This window comes from Pithys albifrons, chromosome 1 (genome assembly GCF_047495875.1).
Source record: "Pithys albifrons albifrons isolate INPA30051 chromosome 1, PitAlb_v1, whole genome shotgun sequence".
Taxonomy (NCBI): Eukaryota; Metazoa; Chordata; class Aves; order Passeriformes; family Thamnophilidae; genus Pithys; species Pithys albifrons.
The window spans coordinates 26,544,859-26,562,154 of record NC_092458.1 but is presented as its reverse complement, the minus strand read 5'-3'; the positions used below and the strand labels follow the sequence as shown (position 1 = coordinate 26,562,154).

Sequence of the window (17,296 nt, the reverse complement as noted above, 5' to 3'; positions counted from 1 at the left end):
TTAATCAGTATGTCATAGATGTGCTTCTCCTTAACAGCTTATGTTCACTTAGTGGAAAATGACAATCTTGTGGCCATGACAAGTCTCTTATACGCAGAAACACAACGAAATTTTGATTCTTGATTCCCAGTAATTTCTGGGGAAGTGAAATCTACAAAATTACCTGTGACATGGCCTTAATTTTGTTGTAGGTTGCACCTGAGGAGTGAGGCTTTTCACTGGGGTCTTGTCCATTAGTTGATAAGAGAGTGCTGACCTGGTTGGAGCACAGTACTTTCCTTCCATGCCTTTTGCACAATGCTTTCCCACCGAGGCAAGACCTTGTAATGTGTTGAAAGCATTCAGATCCTAATAGGATCTTGCCTCTTTGGGTTAAAATCTCTTTGTGAGCAAGGCTTTCAGATGCCGTAGTACTGGGGCAAAGCTCAGAAAGAAGTGTATGTGGTAGTTTAAATAATCATAAATGTTAGTAATTTCAAGTTAACCCTTTGAGTTGTAGTGGCTGCTGTTGAAGCGCATCAAGGTCAATTTTTGTTATTAAAAAAAAAACCCCAAAACAACACTAAACCACAAATCTTTGGTGTTAAGAGCACGGAAGGATCTGGTTGTTGCTGACTGCTTCTCTTTTCTATTTAAGAAGGAAGCAGAGCTATCCTCTTCCCCTGCCTTTACAAAGGGAATGGGCCTGATGAAAGAAGGAGTAATTGGCACCTCAGACTTCCCTTGGCTGACACTAACATGACTACAGTCCCCAGCAGCTGCAGCAAGGCCAGGGGGAATGCCTGCAGGAAATTACTGTCTAAACTACCTGTTTCATGAAACTTAAAGGATGCTGATAGCGCATTTGCCTTTTCAGTGGTGACTAGCAATCTTCAGAAAAGGTTTCTGTGAAGTTTGTGCCAAGGAAACTGATGCCCAGAGGCAGAACTGTATGTTGGAGGTAAAAGTCTGCTCCTTCTGCTGCAAGGAGGCATTCAGACAAACAGTGGCTGGGTCAGCTTAAATTGCACGGACATGATGATCCTTAGAATTGCCACCTCTATAACCCTGACTAAATATCAAAGTATTTTTCCTGATGCATTCACTTGGTTTCTGAGTAGAAAGGCAGACTGTATCAAAATTCATTCTTAGCAAGGAGCTTAACTTGAAAAAGATGCAAGTAAGCGATGACAGCATGCTCCAATGCTGGCTACTGCCTGCGGGGCTCTGTATGTGTGGATAAACGGGAACTTCATTCCTGTGGAATGCAGAGTTCATTTAATGTCGTGGGCTGTTCCCTGGGTTCACCCACAACAGCTAAACATGAAGAAAACTGCAATTTTGATGAAGTACCAGATGTCTTTCACTGGGTTTGTTTTCTTATGACCAAGTTGCTGCGTGCTCCACAGGGCAGCGTGGAGGCTGGCAGGTTAGTGTGAGGGCCAAGATTGTTTCTTTCCAGGAATGGGTGTAACCGCACTATTAGTGAAGGAGGAAAGCAGGAAACATAACTCTGCTCAAGTAAAGACACTATGCCAGGCTCTGCTAAGGAGGAGAGATAGCTCTCTGCTAGGACAGCCCATTTTTTAACCCCCTCTGTCCCTAAGCATCTTCATCTCTTGGGATGATCAGGGAAACTGTTATATTTGCAAATAGACTTGATTCTCTCTCTGCTTAGAGTCTGAGGAAAGTAACTAGAATACCTGTAAGATATATATTTGCATTTAAAATAATCAGGCTGACTTGAGGGCCAGTCAAGATCAACACACTGCTCTGTAGCAGGAACACATTTTGTGACTCATGAGCATTTTTTCAGGCATGTCATTATTATGGAGCACTCATGTAAATAAATATGGATTTAATGGGGAGCAGACCTATGAAAAGAGGTGTAAAAAATCTTCCTTTCCCACCCCCATGTCCCCTCAATGTAATCTAGGTAGCATTGCTTTCCTTCCATGCTGTATTACATGGTTCTCGCCATACAGTTTTCGCTTTGCCTTTCTGAGGCTGTGTGTGGTATGTGTCTATGTGCTGCAGAACTGTCTTTGAGCCTTACTGGTTGCACCTCTGCGGCTCAGTAAGCAGCTGGCAGATCAGTTGACTATGTTGTTTTGAGGATGTTAGATGTGCAGCATCTCTTTATTTCCCTATATTGACCACCACAGGAATGTCACCTTGTTACCTCTAGCTTGCAACCTTGACACCATTCTTCCATCTTCAGAGCAGAAATACCCTTGGACCCTTTCACACTATAGTACTTGTACCTTTACTTGCTCCTTTTCACTTTAGAGAGCCCAGAAGCTGGAAACATCAGAACTGTGTGAACCTTCTAAGAAGAGGGCTAGTTGTCCTTGCAGGAGATGTGTGAGTAAGGAAACCTGCTCTTAAAAGGATCAAAGGCAAAATGTCGTGGATAACTTTTATATACAATTATTGAGTAGCAGAATTCAAAGGCAAAACCTGATTTATGTACAATTGTCTTTTTATTTTCAATAGTGGTTGTCGAGCACTGGTGTGTTTTCCTTAACTGCTTAAGTTATTTAAAGCCAATTCTCACTCACAGTGGCCCTCCATTGACCACAACTCTGCCCAGCTGGTGTGGCCTGATAGCCCGCTGTCTGACAAGTCCCCAGGTTTATGATGTAAGTAGAACAACTCAATACTTCTGTGTTTTGTTTTTTATTTGTTTAACTTCATCAAATCAGTGTTTCCTTTTAGGTATTTCTGATTTCAGCTGGTCTGATAGACACACTGCAAGAAAGTACTGGTTTGTCCTAGGCAGAAAAGATATAAGTTTCTCTTTCCTGAGGCAACAGCTTCTGTTGGTAGAAATCAGAAATGATCTTGTTGTTCAAATACTAAATTAAAAAAATAACAGTTAAGGATATCAGAAAATTACAGGCCTAATCAACAACCCAGTTCAGTGAATCACTTCACAGCAGTCAGTCCCCTCTCAACAGTTTTGGACAAGGTTCTTTCCCTGTTACTGCTAAGATTTGAGGTCTTCTTAGAGAAGTCACTGACACATTTACCCATGCCTGAAACAAATCTGGTAGAGCTTCCCTGTATCTTCATTGTTTCCACAGTGAAATTTGAGATCACATTTCAAAAGCCATTAATCAGTTACTTATCTTAGCCTAGCAGGTCACTCTCTTCTTTACAGCCATGTCTTGCAATAATTAATTTGCCATTTTCCTATTACTCTTGCAGGACCCTGATATGTGTAATTCCTGTCTGTGCAGTGCTTCTGAAATCTATGAGCCATGTGTAAATAAGACCATAGTACTATGTAGGATGTCCCAAATTTGCAGGTTCTCTGGGATGTCAATATCTCTGCTACATTCAAGTAGTCTTGGACCAATTTTCTATTAATCCTTTCCTAGACAGTTAAGAATCCCACTTGCAACTTTGAAATACTTCCCTGCATTTCTTTCTGGGTATCATGAGTATCTTACATGTACCTGATAGAAAAAATTCTAAGAACTTTGAAGTGTCTGATGCATATTTGGAGCTATCAGTAACACAAGAAATTGGCCTTTTACCCTTCTTTGCAATGCCACTGGAGGTCATAAAATGGATCTAGGCTGGAAGGCATCCATCAGACCAATCAGCCTGCTTTTGTGTTGCCTGTGTGTTTGTCTACATATGGTCTTATAAAAGTAACTGTCCAGTAACTGAGGATCTAACCAGAATGAACATGCAAGCTTTGGCTTTTATTTTCTCTAATAGTTGGGCTTTTTTTTTCTCTTTACTCATCATTGTTACCTACTGCTGCATGTGAAAACTTATTCTTTAATTGGATTGGTTCTGTGACACACACACATGGAATGTTAACTTTATTAAAAAATCTTGTAAGGTTTACAAGGCATACTTTAAGGCATACTTTAAGTTCCTATTTTAGTGCATTGCTGCATTAGTTTTAGGAAAACATATAATTCCGAGGTTTTATTTCTAGCTTCCTTCCTTAACCCTGAATTGCTTTGTTGTTTTTTGTTTCTTTGCATGGCTTGCTCTTCTACAGCACGTGGGTATGCCATTGTTTTACTGGCTAAAAAGCCATGAAATTTTTTTGCCTTTGTATAAGTACAGGTAAAGCAATGGAGAGAGCCATGTCTTTGTGGGGACAGAAACTGTTTGGAATAGTTGTGCCTTTCTGAGGTATTTCCAGAAAAATGGAATGGTACATCTGTGAGAATTAAAGACTGAAGACTGAGTTAAACAAGCAAAAAGAATCTGTAAATACTCAATAGAGTGTAACATAGCTGGAAAATGTTTCCAAAATATGTATTAAATCCTGGATCTCTCAGGTGCATGTCTAAATTACGACATCTACATAAGGAAGAAAACATACAATTATGTAGCTATACAGACTGCATATTTGTGTTCAGCTTTTGTTCTTTTGAGGTTTTTTTTCCTCCTTTGGCTTTATTACAACCTTATTTAGAATTCACTTTCACTTCCATGAGTGGGAGTATGTCTTTTTAATTAGATGCCAAAAGAGGGTTCAAAAGTTTGAAAGTCAAATGATCTTATTACGTAGTCCACCCACCACTTCTTTTTAAGTGTGAGATCGCATCCTCTGGGCTTGAGTTTGCACGATGTACGTGTAAGGCTCTGAGTCAGCACACAGGGGTGAGGTACAGTGGATTTTCTCCAGAGGTGATGTTAATATTCCTTGCTGATGTTCTCCCACTGCTTTAAGTCTGTGCCACAAGACTCACCATTAAGTGTTTTCCACTCAGACACACCAGAAGTTGGAACTTAAAAGCATGAAAAGTTGCTGCGGTTAGGAGTGAAATTTAGAAAATTGTAATTTTCAACACTATTTTTCTCTCCTGATGTTGTCTTCAGTGCATGACCAGTTGCCAGGGTTTTCCAATTTATCCCAAACTAATATAGAACAGGTTTTTTCCTTTCCTTTTGACATGTCCTTTGAAACTTTTAGCAATTCTCTGTTCCATCAGCTGTTTTTTCCAGTTGGAAGAAACATTCAGGGAGATGGGGTTTTTTTTTGTTAGTTGTTTTTTCAGGGTGTATTTTGTGTCTTACACGCTGTCCCACACTTTTTTTTCAAGTTTAGTTCTTGCACCATATGCAGTTTGACAACTTGGTATGAAAGTAGAGGGAATTGAATTAATTTATAAGTATGGAAGCCCAGTGAAGAAACTTGACTTGCAGTCTTTATAAATCTTGGAGGATGTAACTCCCAAAATGGGTGAGAAAACTGCTCAGCCATGCTTCCCCCTTCCCGTTCCTTAGTGATTCTACCTTCACAGCAAAAACTGTTTAGTTTCCCTGGTGAATTTAAATTCAGCTGAGAAACACAGAAATGGTAAGCGAAGCATCAGATTTAAGTTGTAATATATTTTGTATGTGTGCTACTTGATGCATTTGTTTTGGAGCCAAAAGGTAAGTAAATTCCGATGCATGTTTTGTCATCTGTGATGCCTGTGTTGTATTCAGCACAAGCATTCGTGACAACTGCCAACACTTTGCACATGCATTGAACTCTGCTTGTGCTTATTTTTACGTTGTCCTAGGAGGCAATAAAAACTGGCTTTATAAGCAGTAACTTGTTTTAAATAAGCTTTAATAATAAAAACCATCTCCAGCATGCATTCTTAGGAGCATGAACAGATTTTACCCTGAATGAAACAGTGCAGTGAGGTTCCTCAAGGTTATGGTCAGCACATCAAAGCAAAATTCAGGCTTTTTCAGAGTTTTGGATTTAGGTACTTAGCCATTCTAGTTTGTCAGTTTAAGTAGTAAAGTTGAGACCCATGTTTTCTGAGTGAATTGAAGCTATTCCTACAGAACTGTAGGGGATTGCAGAGGCCTGTTTAGGGTTATTCTTGGAAGTATTTCAAGTCTCTGGTGATCTACTTGGATACGTTTCCTGTCTTTCTTGAAAGAATTGTTCTTGCTGCATGGAACACAGCAGGTTTATTCCCCCATCTTTGTTTGTAAACATAGTAAATCCATATACTACACGGGATGTTCATGGATGTTCTCTGGGGAAATATATGAAATAAATTGCCTGCTGCTTGCAGTGCTATTCAGAAGTGAAGGCAATGTTTGTTCACTACCTTGAGAGAAAGCTAAGTGTTTTCTCTGGAACTGATCATGTTTATGTACATGTAAGTATAGCCTGGAACAAATCAGAAAAGACTGAGTTAGGACTTGCTATGTGGTACAAAGCTTGTGGCTCTCTCCTTTCAGTATCATGCTTCTAAGAGCTTTCCAGCCATTTGGGGAAGCTCAAGTGTAGTGTGTTCTTACCAGTTTCTTATCTGATAGGTGGCTGCAAGGACACTCTGTTCAATAGCATTGTGGAGACAGGAGGTGCTTTGGGATCTTGCTGCAGCCACTTCACACGTGGCCCTGTTATTGCAATACTCTTCAGTGTTAGCCCTGCCTTCCTCCCCTTGGTACTTCTCCAAGGGCAAGCACCACGAAAGGGAGCACATGATAGAGCCTCTCAGCTTCTTCAACTTCTTAAAACATAATCAGTCAACAGTCACAAACTGCCTGCTTCTTGCTCCTTTTTCTGCTTTTCAGCTTTATTTGAAAGTCTCTTCTTCAAAACACTGCATATCTGGATATCAGATTTTCTTAAAAGGATTACTATTTGGTGTACCTTTTTTAATCATCTTGGTCTTTTTTCTCAGGCTGGTTTTTTATATCTAAAAGCTTGTAAAGACTGATTCTGCCAACTATAGCCAAACCCTTTAAATCCTGGCTTTTCTCTTTTTAAGATGGTGCCAGTAGTTCAGTGTTTTCTTTATGATCGAAGAAAGCAAGTGTCCTAAACTGTATTTGCTCTTTGGGAACAGTACTGTCTATCACATTAACCCTGCACTAAAAATCAATTGATGTAATTTGGATACCATGAAGATCCTGAAAAATTAGCATTCATTGTAGGTAGGGCTTGTTGTGAACCCAACACTGAATTGCACCATTTCATTTGTTGGTTTTGGCAAACTCCTGACCCCTCTACCAGTCCTCATAGTTAAATATTCTGTATCATCTAGAGGCTTCTGCTGCTTTATTTTGGCTGATTATCATTCTGACATAATGACAGGAAGCTTTCCCTAGCCAGGCACTGCATTTTCATCATGGACAGGTTAATCAGCATTTTCTATCACCAGTGCTCTGAACTCCTGTTCTGCAGTAGAGTCAGGGCTTTCTGTTCAGGCTGAACACAGGCATCCTATCTCACATGGCCTGTGCCCTCCTTCCTTTGCAGCAATGGAAGAAAATTAGGTATTTTGAGAAGTTAGCCTGATCAGTGTCCAGCCTACCGAGGAGAACAGCAACACACTTACGTTTCAGCTCATGTTAAGCAGTATGGAGCTATTCATGTGAACAAATAATTGCTTTCAGTTCCAAGAAAGCCAGTTTATAGTACTGATAAAATTTTCTTTAAATATAAGTAAAGCCCATTTTCTGACCATTTCAGCTGTTCTGCCTTTTGCCAAGACCATGTTAAACAGGGGCGGTTATGGCACAGTTGCTTGCTGTTGTAATTATGCTGTGTAGAGAAACTAAGTGTTTTGCTATGCTTCAGCAATTTCTAGTCTCTGATCACATATTTCAACCCATTTCTGCCAAAATAAATTCACAGGTTTTCATGAGCCACTTTCTTATAAGATTTTGAAAAGAAAATGTATGAAAACTCATTGTTGTGTTACAAAACTATGAAGCAAGCATTTTCTTGTATCATTCTTTTTTATGGCTCAGCAGCATTCCCAAGAACTAGGTCAAATAATTCTCTATTTAGTAGCAGGTAAAAGTAAGCATATAGTTTGAAAGAATATTGTTAATTCTTGATGTATAACAAAAATTTGTTGCGAAATCCTTGAATATGAAAATTTTGGGCCTAACAGGTTCTTTGCCACTCACATGAAATTTTTACTAATGAATTTGGCTAATTAGCAATAGATGCAACTCTGATGTTGTATCTGAAGTGACTTAATTTTCCTCGGTCTCCAGTCTTTTTCCTGTAATGCCTTCTTAACTGTCCTGTAAAATACAGTGTGTACTGTTCATCTCTCCTGTGTCTCTTCTGGTGTACTTCCAGTGCTACTAAATCCCAGGTTACCAGTTTCATAACCTAGTTCTTGGCTTCAGCTCCCGCTCATCTCTCCACAGCAGCAGTAGTTATACAGGGATCAGTAAGCTGATTTGCAAACACTGGGTTCAAGGTTATTTTTAACAATTCTTACTGTGGAGCCTTACTGCTTACTGCTTCTGTATTGATACGTGGGCAAATTCTGCTATTTGGTTACTTTCTGGGCAAAGAAAGGTGGTATGCACTGTATAAAGATTTTTCTTCTTCTTTCTCTTTTTTTTTTTTTCAGAATCAGGAACAGCTTAGAGAAGAAGATTCTGATTTTATTCTGAATGATGGTGACCTTACTGTGACATACGGTGACACAACAATAACTGCAAATGGTTCTTCTGGCCCCCACACAGCTACCACTAGCCTTGATGGCAAGAGAACAAAAAGCAGTTCAGAGGAAGCACTGGAACGTGATTTGGGAGCAGCAGATCATGAAGTAACAAGCAGGGGGACCCGGCTAGTATTTCCTCTGGAATACAATGCATGATTACTGACTCAGTAAAAATAACTCTTGCTCTGTGAATGGATCAAGGAAGACTGCAGGCCACCGTGTCACTTGAGGTGGAGATGTTTATTCAAACAAGTGAACATGCATAAGAGGTTTGACTAGGGTCTGAAGATGTCACCTATTTTTTACTCAAGATGCTGACAAGTGGGGTTTTCTAAATGTATGAAAACAGACAAATGAGAAAACTGGTCATTCTCCTCTTTTGAACTGCATATTGAATCCAAGTATAACTAGCATGCTGCAATTGTCTTGTCCAGCTGCAGCAGCTCTCTGAAGAGAGGTAAATGAAAACATTGTCACAGAACTGAGCTTGTCTTGGCTTAGCTTGGGAATGTGGAAGAAGAACTATAAACTTGATAACCACTGTGAGACAAAAAAGGATGTGTGTGAATCTGAATGTGGAGAGAGCCATTATTTCCTTCTCTCCTGAGGCTGAGGAAACTAAAGTGAAGCAGGACAGAATACTGTGAGGCTACAGATATGTGAGTGAAAAACTGAGGAACCTGTTACTGCAAGCTGTACTTAATATATTTCAGGGAAAAAGGGGGAAAAAAGATTTCCTTGCTGGCCAGCTGTTTAACTAGGAAGGCAATGGGAGCTACTTGTCCCTTTAGCTTTGGGCAACTTGACTATTACTATTAACCTAACTTCTAGTGCCTCAAAAGAAAAACATCCAGCTTCCTGTGGTTAAGATGCACCTGACCCAACACAAGCTTGGAGCCAGGCTTTCTTGGGTAGCAGTCATGAAGTAAAACTTTCTTTCCCTTAAGGTTCTTAAATGGTATGACAATAGTTGAAAACTTGGGCTGGGGAAAACAGCAGATAGGAGGAGGGAGAAAAAAAGAGAGAGAGAGAGAGAGGCAGAACTGAACTTGCATGAAACCGTGAGGTTTCATATTGCTCAGAAGAATCCATGGACTCTGCTTACAGTTCTCTTGTGTGATAAACAGCAACCATCTAATTAAACAGAAATACAAATACTACTGGCTTTACCATTTGTGACTATCCTAAAAAAATGCTGTTTACTCTTGTTCTCTTTCGCAGAGTAGATGTGAAACTTCAGTGGGGCATTGCACAACAGTATATAAGCTACAGAAGCAATGAACTGTACTATCATTGTAAATGTGAAAAGGGAAAAATCTCTGACTAGTATTTAGCCCACTTACATGTAGGCTAGCGTTAACTTATTGCTGAATGCTTTTTAATTTCCAGATGAGGAGATAATCATTGTCTTTGCCAATAGCTGAAAATTGTATGCTTTGAAGAGCAGTTTAGCTATTTAAAGCATGCTAAAATGTGATTTCATTCTTATGTCTCAAAAAGATTTATTTTTTTAAAGAGTTCTGTGGCCCACTAATGTGATGTAATATCAGTTTGTCCAAAAAGTGTGTTTTTCTTGCTGACATTTCAGTTGTTCCTCTCATAAAATTGTATGTGGTAAATACCCACTCTGTTTTTCCTTAACTATTAAACTTACTGGGCTAACCTCGGTACGTGAATTTACTGCTGCAAAGAAACATTGCAGTCATGTTGTCTAGTCTGCTTTCTTTCACCTGTGTCCTCTGATGAGTGATCTACCTCCTTGTCTGTCCCTCCAAGGTAAATTTGTAAAGGGCATTGGCTCACATTATTGAGAGACACAAGGAACTCGGAAGTCTTTTCTGTGGAAAAACTGTAAGAACAATATAGTCTGAGCTCTGTTCTTGAATGGTGAAGAGTAACAAATGCTGAAAATCTCTGAGCAGAACAACTGGTTTTTGGGGTTGCTCATGTTTTGCACAAAAAAATAAATTCCCTTGACTTCCCTGGGACTACAGGAAGTTTATCAGTTAAGGCTGGGGAGGAATGAGCAGATCCTGTGACTGCCAAGAGCAGCCTTAGAAACAGGGGCATGACACGATTTTTGAGGGTGCTTTCTGTGAGGGGTGTTCAAAGCCCTGCTGTCTTCAGGAGTAGCTCTGATGCTCAGATCTCCAGTTATCAGAAAGTGGGAATGCCATGACAAGTGTTTACACTGTGCTCTACATGTCTGCTGTGCAATGTAAGCTGACTTTTCTGATAAAGCCTCAACAAGGGTGAAATATCACATACTTGGTACTTGACCAAGTCTAGCCCTATTTCAAGGATGCAAGTTTTATGGGCTATGAAAAGCCAAAAAAAATTTATTTACTTTTACACTGAAGGAATTGCCTTTAGGGAAAGGACTGCAGGAATTTTAACGGGAGGAGAGAAAAAATTTTTTTGGCTGAACATCCAAAGAGCTGATCTGAAGTGAGTATAAAGCAAAGGCTGAAATGATGTCTGCTATTAACTAAATGATAGCTACTGTGTTTTACTCCTGGGGGAAGGGAAAGACCTAATAGGAGGAAGTCTAGCAATTTTAATAGATAGCATGAGCAGCTTACAATAGCTAGGAGGCCAGATCCTGTGATTTTAGTATTTATAGCCAGATTGGCATGGAAAGTTTGGTCCTTTTTGTATAATTTCATTTAACTTGAATTGCAGTCTCTCTTCAGACAATATTGGTCAGAAGGAGCATCTTTTAGCCTAATTCTGAACAGTAAACCCCCAGGAATGAATATAGTTCACATGCCTTTCAAAGAAAAGTTCAGCGTTTCTTCTAACTCCAAGGCAGCTCAGTGGAATAACATGCTTGACCTCAGCCTTGGCAAACATGGTCTCTGTTTCTGCACCAGTGTGGGAATGGAATTTGGATACTCAGAAACCTCAGCTTTGCGTGTTTTTCTTTAACATGTGGGGGGAAGACCTTTTTGGGGAAGAAATCAGAGAAGTTACAGATCTGTCACTAGGGAGTATTCCTCTCTATAATTACTGAACTCATGACCCACTGGAACTCAGAAGCAATGGAAGACAAATCATGACCAGGAGGCACAGACCATCCAGCAGAAAAGAAGCCAGTAAATACCCCAGACTGGCAGTGAACAATCTTGGTCAGAATCACAGAAAACAGGACAGAGCTGCTGAGTAAGTTAAACACCTTTCTAAGAGAAAAACTTGTAGATTAAAAAATTCAAATGTGCCTATATTGGAAAATGTTCTTTGTAAGAAGCAGCCCATGCAAACCTCAGTTGCAGTGCAGGGGCAGGGTCTTGCTTCCCAGCTTTGGGGAGGAGAGTATAATACAGTGCAGTGAGAAACCACAGATGCTTCTTGTTCTGGAATTTTTGGGAGTGCCCTTCTGAAAAATAACTTCAGTAGAAACAAGTCTGTAAAGTGAAAGAGGAGTAAAGTGTGGAGGAAACAGTGAATTACAAAGCCAGGAAATGACTTAAACAGGCAGCTTTACTGTGGGAACAGCATTGTAAACAATTACTATTCTTACTCTTGCAGACCTAAATGCTGAGATGGTACGTAGGCTTTGCACACTATCCTAAAACAAGGGCAGTGGGATAATGCAAAAGTAATAAAACTACCCCATCTTAATTGATGACAAAATGAAAGGCTTATACTGACTTGCTTCTACTCCAGAGCAAGGAAAGTAACTTTGAACTTTTTTCAAGTTCAACATTACTACTATGTTTTCTTGAATCTAAAACACCTTTAGTAATTTTGAAAGCAGTTCTAGGGTAATGTTAGTATGAGAAATATGTGTACATACAAATAAACAGGATGTAAATGCTTGGCCAACCATATTTGAATCTGTGTTGCAGACTCAAATGACATTTCATATCTTTTTTTTTGTTGTTCCCTGCAACTTACATAAGCTTTTACTATGGAAATTAAACAGTTGTGACAAAGTGAATAAATATTAGAATCAGTTCAGATTTTCAGGAAATAAAGTTATGTATCTGGTTTGGCTGTTTTATTCTCTATGTCTTTATCTTCTACTACTTTCTTAATCATCATCTATTTTGCACCACCCCACATGGACTTGCAGACCTCCAAAATGCTAGGAGGTCTGAAGTTTCATCTAGGGACTGAATGTTAACTAAGAGAGACAGCTCATTATAATTTCTACTGGAATAGAAGAATTTATTAGTTGCCTGCAGTGTCTCTGTTGGGGGACTATCTGGTGGAAATAGGTATCTGCAGGGAGGAAGAGAAGTCCTGGCTTTTTTAATACCTCACGAAGCTGGTGTGGACAAAGCCAGTGCCCCTCCCAGGTTCATGTACAGTAGTACAGAGTACAAAGGATTTACATTGGTGCATGCTAAGGAACTACAATATTTGTCCTAGGAAAGCTAAAAATGTTTCTGTTATTTCTAGCTTTCATTAACATAATGTTTTTTTCATTTAATTTTCTGATGCCTCTTGTTTCCTGTGGTTTTTAACCTTCTGTATCTTGAAAGCACCACATATAAAAGCATTAGATACAAATTTTAAAAAATAAGGGAGGGAGGTAGAATAGGCTCACTTTTGTGCATAAGCACAATTTCAAAGCTATGCTGCATTGCTAACTTATGCAAATTTGATTAATTAAATGGCAATAATTTGAAATACTGCAATTAAAGGTCATTTCCCCACTTTTAATTGGAAAAAACCCAGATTTGCATTCCCTCAGAGAAAGTGGATGCTCAACTTAAAAGGGTTTTGATGCAATGCTAAAATACTTAACTTCAGCCTATAAGAAATAAATTGAATTTATTTTTTGACTAGTAGAGTCTCTGAAGTTGTTATTACAGAGACAGAGAAGTAGGTCAGGCAGTTCCATGTTGTAACATATTTATGACTTTTGTTTCCAGATTTTAGTTTAATCAAGGAGCTTATCATCCACTGCCTGATTTTGAATTTTAGTCTTAAATTGCTTGGCTTGAATGTCTTGATGTTCACACAGATTAATACCAAAAAGCAGAATAACAGAAGAGAGTCTTCTGGATCGCATCAGCCGATTAGTAATAGCTGTTGTGAAATAACAGCTTCCAGCACACAGGGTCACTTGAGGTAAGTTTGTCTGATTTGAGTTTGGGTTATCAAAAGTAAAGCTAGGGATGTAAAATCATATGATCCATAGCTGGTTTTGGTGGAGCAGGGAGAATGTAAGCCATCTAAGGATGTCTCAAATTTGCTTCCTTCTTTTAAGTGAGAGAGGCTACTGTGCCTTTCCTTTGCAGTTAAAGGATGGGTGCTACAGGTTTCCTGTTTATTAGTTCCAGTCTGTTTATAATGCTCAAAATCAGACACAGCCGTTAACCTGATCTCTATCAGTTTTCCATCCTCATAATTCTTATCACTTAAGGTAAGAACATATCAGTAAGGTTGCAAGATGTATCTTAAGGTTACTTCCACCATAAAAATGCAGTAGGTATACAAAGCATATAATGCTGTCCTGACCAACACTGCTGTGGCAGATGTTCAAAACTTTTGGCACTTCAGTTCCCTTGAAGCACCTCAATCCTGTGTGGTATGATAGATTCAAGCTGGAGGTGGTCTGAATGCTGTTGAGTAGGGTTGTAATTATTCTATGTCCTATTCCAGAGAGAGAAACACTGTTTCTTGTATTAAAAGGTCTTTAACAACACTGAAGTAATTGCTTTAAGCAGAGGCTTGTAGAACTCCACTATAGTACTGTATCCCTTGATACAGCCTCTTTGTTGTATTGACAACTACAGCAACAACCATCCTTTCAATATTTGCAGTGGAAGTGGTGAGGATTTAAGGAGGACAGCAACTCTCTGCAGTGCTAGAGTCTGGTTTCTCAGCACACCATTGGAGTGTAGGTGCTCTGAGCCCTAGTTTGGGATCTCAGTATCCTAATGAGGTTAAATGGAAAGGGACCATCTCTTAACTATCAACAATGGGTGGGGCAGAGAGAAAAAGCAAAATGTGAAAGCTCTCCATGTTGTGGGGATAGTAAAGGAGGACGGGGAATAAACACCTGCTGGGCTTTCTGCCACCTGCTAATTTGTGTACATACTCAGCTAAACATTCATTCATGTGGATAAGATACTGCAGTAATTTCAGCTTTGTTTGCTTCTCCTGACTGAGGCTTCATCCAAGCATTCCTTTCTCAAGAGAAGAAATGTTAGTGCTGTTTGGAGCTTCTCTCTGTCGACAAGTTTCAGGTTAGATATGAAGATGGTGTTACCATTATAGGTCAGTAAAGTACTTCACCTTTCTGTTTCTCCTTAGTACTCCCCTACTTCACATAGACCTTGGAATCACTGGGAAGTGGCAGGTACAAGTTAGTAGAAGCTTTTGTGGAGGTAATTGTCTCATGTTGAGTTATACCAAGGCTGTACTTGTCAAGTCAGAAATATGTAATCTCTTCTTATTTGATTAATAGTAGTGCAAAACTTACTGTGGCTTGACACATACCTAAAAACTTTGTATTTTATTTCAGAAGTGAGAAGGGTTCATACTGTCAGGCCTTACCTCAAGGTAAAGCTAGCAACTCAGCTCTTTTCACTGTACAGAATAGATTTGCAGTTCCCTTCCTTAAAATCTTAAGTAATTATTCCCACTTTGGAGCATCCAACAGTTGCTTTGATATCTTTTTATCATAGGAAGGTCTGCAAGCCACAGCTAAAAGTAAACATTGTGTTGAGAAATAAAATTGTTTCAGCTGGGTAGAAGAGATTGCAAAGGAAGATCTGATACAGTATTGTAAAATAAAAAAAAATGTTATTGTGAAAAAGAGCAGAGAATGGAGATTCACTCAATACTAAAATAAAAAAAAAATGAGAGGGTACTGACTGACCTGAAGCAGCAAATCAAAACTAAATGCAATGTTGCTACCCTACACAAGTAATGAAACTGGCTGTTCAAAAGCATATCAATAGGTTCAAAAGTCACCACTTCCAACACCACCAGTTCCAACAACAGCCAGTGAACACAGTCCAAATCTAAACCTGGCCTCTGACACAGGCATTCCCTGAACTAAGTCCTGCTAGCCTGAGCCAGGTACTGCTGTGAGGTTTGTCCCCTCCAAATGCATGCAGAAAGCTAGTCTGGATTTTGCAATAAAACAAATGAAAGCTGGAAACAGACACCTTGTATTAACTCCTCTCTTCTCAGACACTGGGCTGAGGGGCTGGTGCAGGAGGTGCTTCCTGGTGCTGCCCAAAGCAGTGATGCCTGGGTGGCTTTGCCAGTCCTCTGAGATGACATGAGGTGGAGCCTTGGCAGTGTGCCAGTTCCATTGTAAGACACCACATGACAGTCTTATTTTTCTTGTGTTATCTTATCATGCATTTTACACCAAAAACCCAGTAACTGTATACAAAATGAGGAATTTTCTACTGTAGCAACCAGTTAACATTAGAATTATTTTTCAGCTTCATGAAAACAGGAACTTACACCTCGGGATAAATATTTCCCTTGTGCCTTGCACTTTTTCCACAAGAACACTGAAAAAATAGGCATTCCCTGGTGGAATTATTGGCAAGGCTTCTACTCACTGTGTGACCTTCTCTGAGCAGGGGTGGTCTTCCTCTTTCCAGTGATGCAATCTGAGGGCTTTGCTGTACTTCACATGCAGTAACTCACTTCTTTAATTTCTGATGGCAGTATGCTTCTCAGAGTCAGCAAATCTGAACATGAAATACTGCAGTCCCAGCTGAAGGATGTGAAACCCATCTTATGCTACTAGTCTCATTTCCCTGTGAATGGTTGCAAGCAGTGTCTCCAGTCATTAAGAGTTGCTGCATTTTGACTCTACTTTCCCATTCTGGTCAAACATAAGTGGTTTTAAGAGCGTGGAGTTTATTTCAGGAGGTAGTTCTTGACCCTTTCCAGGCAGAAAGTTTGGCTGAACAGCATGGATGCTCCACATTTGGGACTGTGATTTTGATTTGCCATCAAACCATATATGCAAAGTGACAAGGCAGTGCAGATACCTCTGACAGCTTTCAGGGAGAGCAAACTGCCACCTGCTCTGAAGTTCACCCTCTGGTCAAGAAGGGGAGCTCTGCAGTAAGCCTAAAAGTGAGGGGCATGTTGTGTTCTATTGTAAGAAGTAGGTTTTAGAATCTGTAGGTTTGTAATCAGGTGAGTTCTGAAGTTCGGAACTTATTTTATGAGAAAGGGATTCTTCTTCAACATTACCAACTGCTATCCTGGACACTGAGATCTAAGAGAATTACAGCTATTTCCTGCCTCAGCTACAGAGCCCCTTTGTTCAGGAAGCCCAAGAATTGGTGCTTTTCATGCTACTTGCTTTCAACTTTTGTTGTTGTTGTTGTTCAATCCAAGTAAATCAGTCATCTTCTGGTTTTGCAATACGTTTTCCTCAAATATGTGTGAGCTGCCTTCTACAAATAAACTTTTTAAGGGTGGTCAGTAAATTTTCAGTGTGCTAATATCAGCGGAATATTTTAACTAGATCAAACAAGGGAGGAGTGGAAATAATTAAAGAAGATGGTGATCAGAATTAAATTCTGCTTGAACAGCTGAAGACATTCTGCACACTGACTTTCTTTGCTGCTGCCATTCTGTGTATTCTTAAATATAACCAATAAAGGATGTTTATCAATCTGATGCTGCTTCTGCTCTGAGACTAGTACACCTCTGCTCTTAGTTCAGTATTCACAAAGCAACTGAATTTTGTTAATCTATTTACTTCACCAAGACTGAGTTCACAAAGTAAAAACTATTCCTGCTAAACTAATCCACACTCCAGGACAAAGTGATTTCTGCAAAGCACTTGAAGTAACATAAGCCATGTGTGTTTTTGAAGTTAGGAACTGGGGTTTTTTTTAAGAAGAATAAAAACTAACAGCTTACATTCA

The 17,296-nt window shown here is 39.5% G+C and overlaps 1 protein-coding gene across 2 annotated transcripts in view; it reads left to right on the top strand.

The window, feature by feature from the left end:
- The window catches only part of SLC9A7 (solute carrier family 9 member A7), a 71,081-nt gene extending 60,973 nt beyond the window's left edge, over window positions 1-10,108 (top strand). For both annotated transcript variants that reach the window (XM_071547989.1, XM_071547979.1), the window contains 2 exons: window positions 2,516-2,621; window positions 8,340-10,108. In XM_071547989.1, the coding sequence (XP_071404090.1) occupies window positions 2,516-2,621; window positions 8,340-8,588 (355 nt within the window). In that variant the 3' untranslated portion in view covers window positions 8,589-10,108. The remainder of the gene's footprint in view (window positions 1-2,515; window positions 2,622-8,339) is intronic.
- Window positions 10,109-17,296: the final 7,188 nt, after the last annotated feature.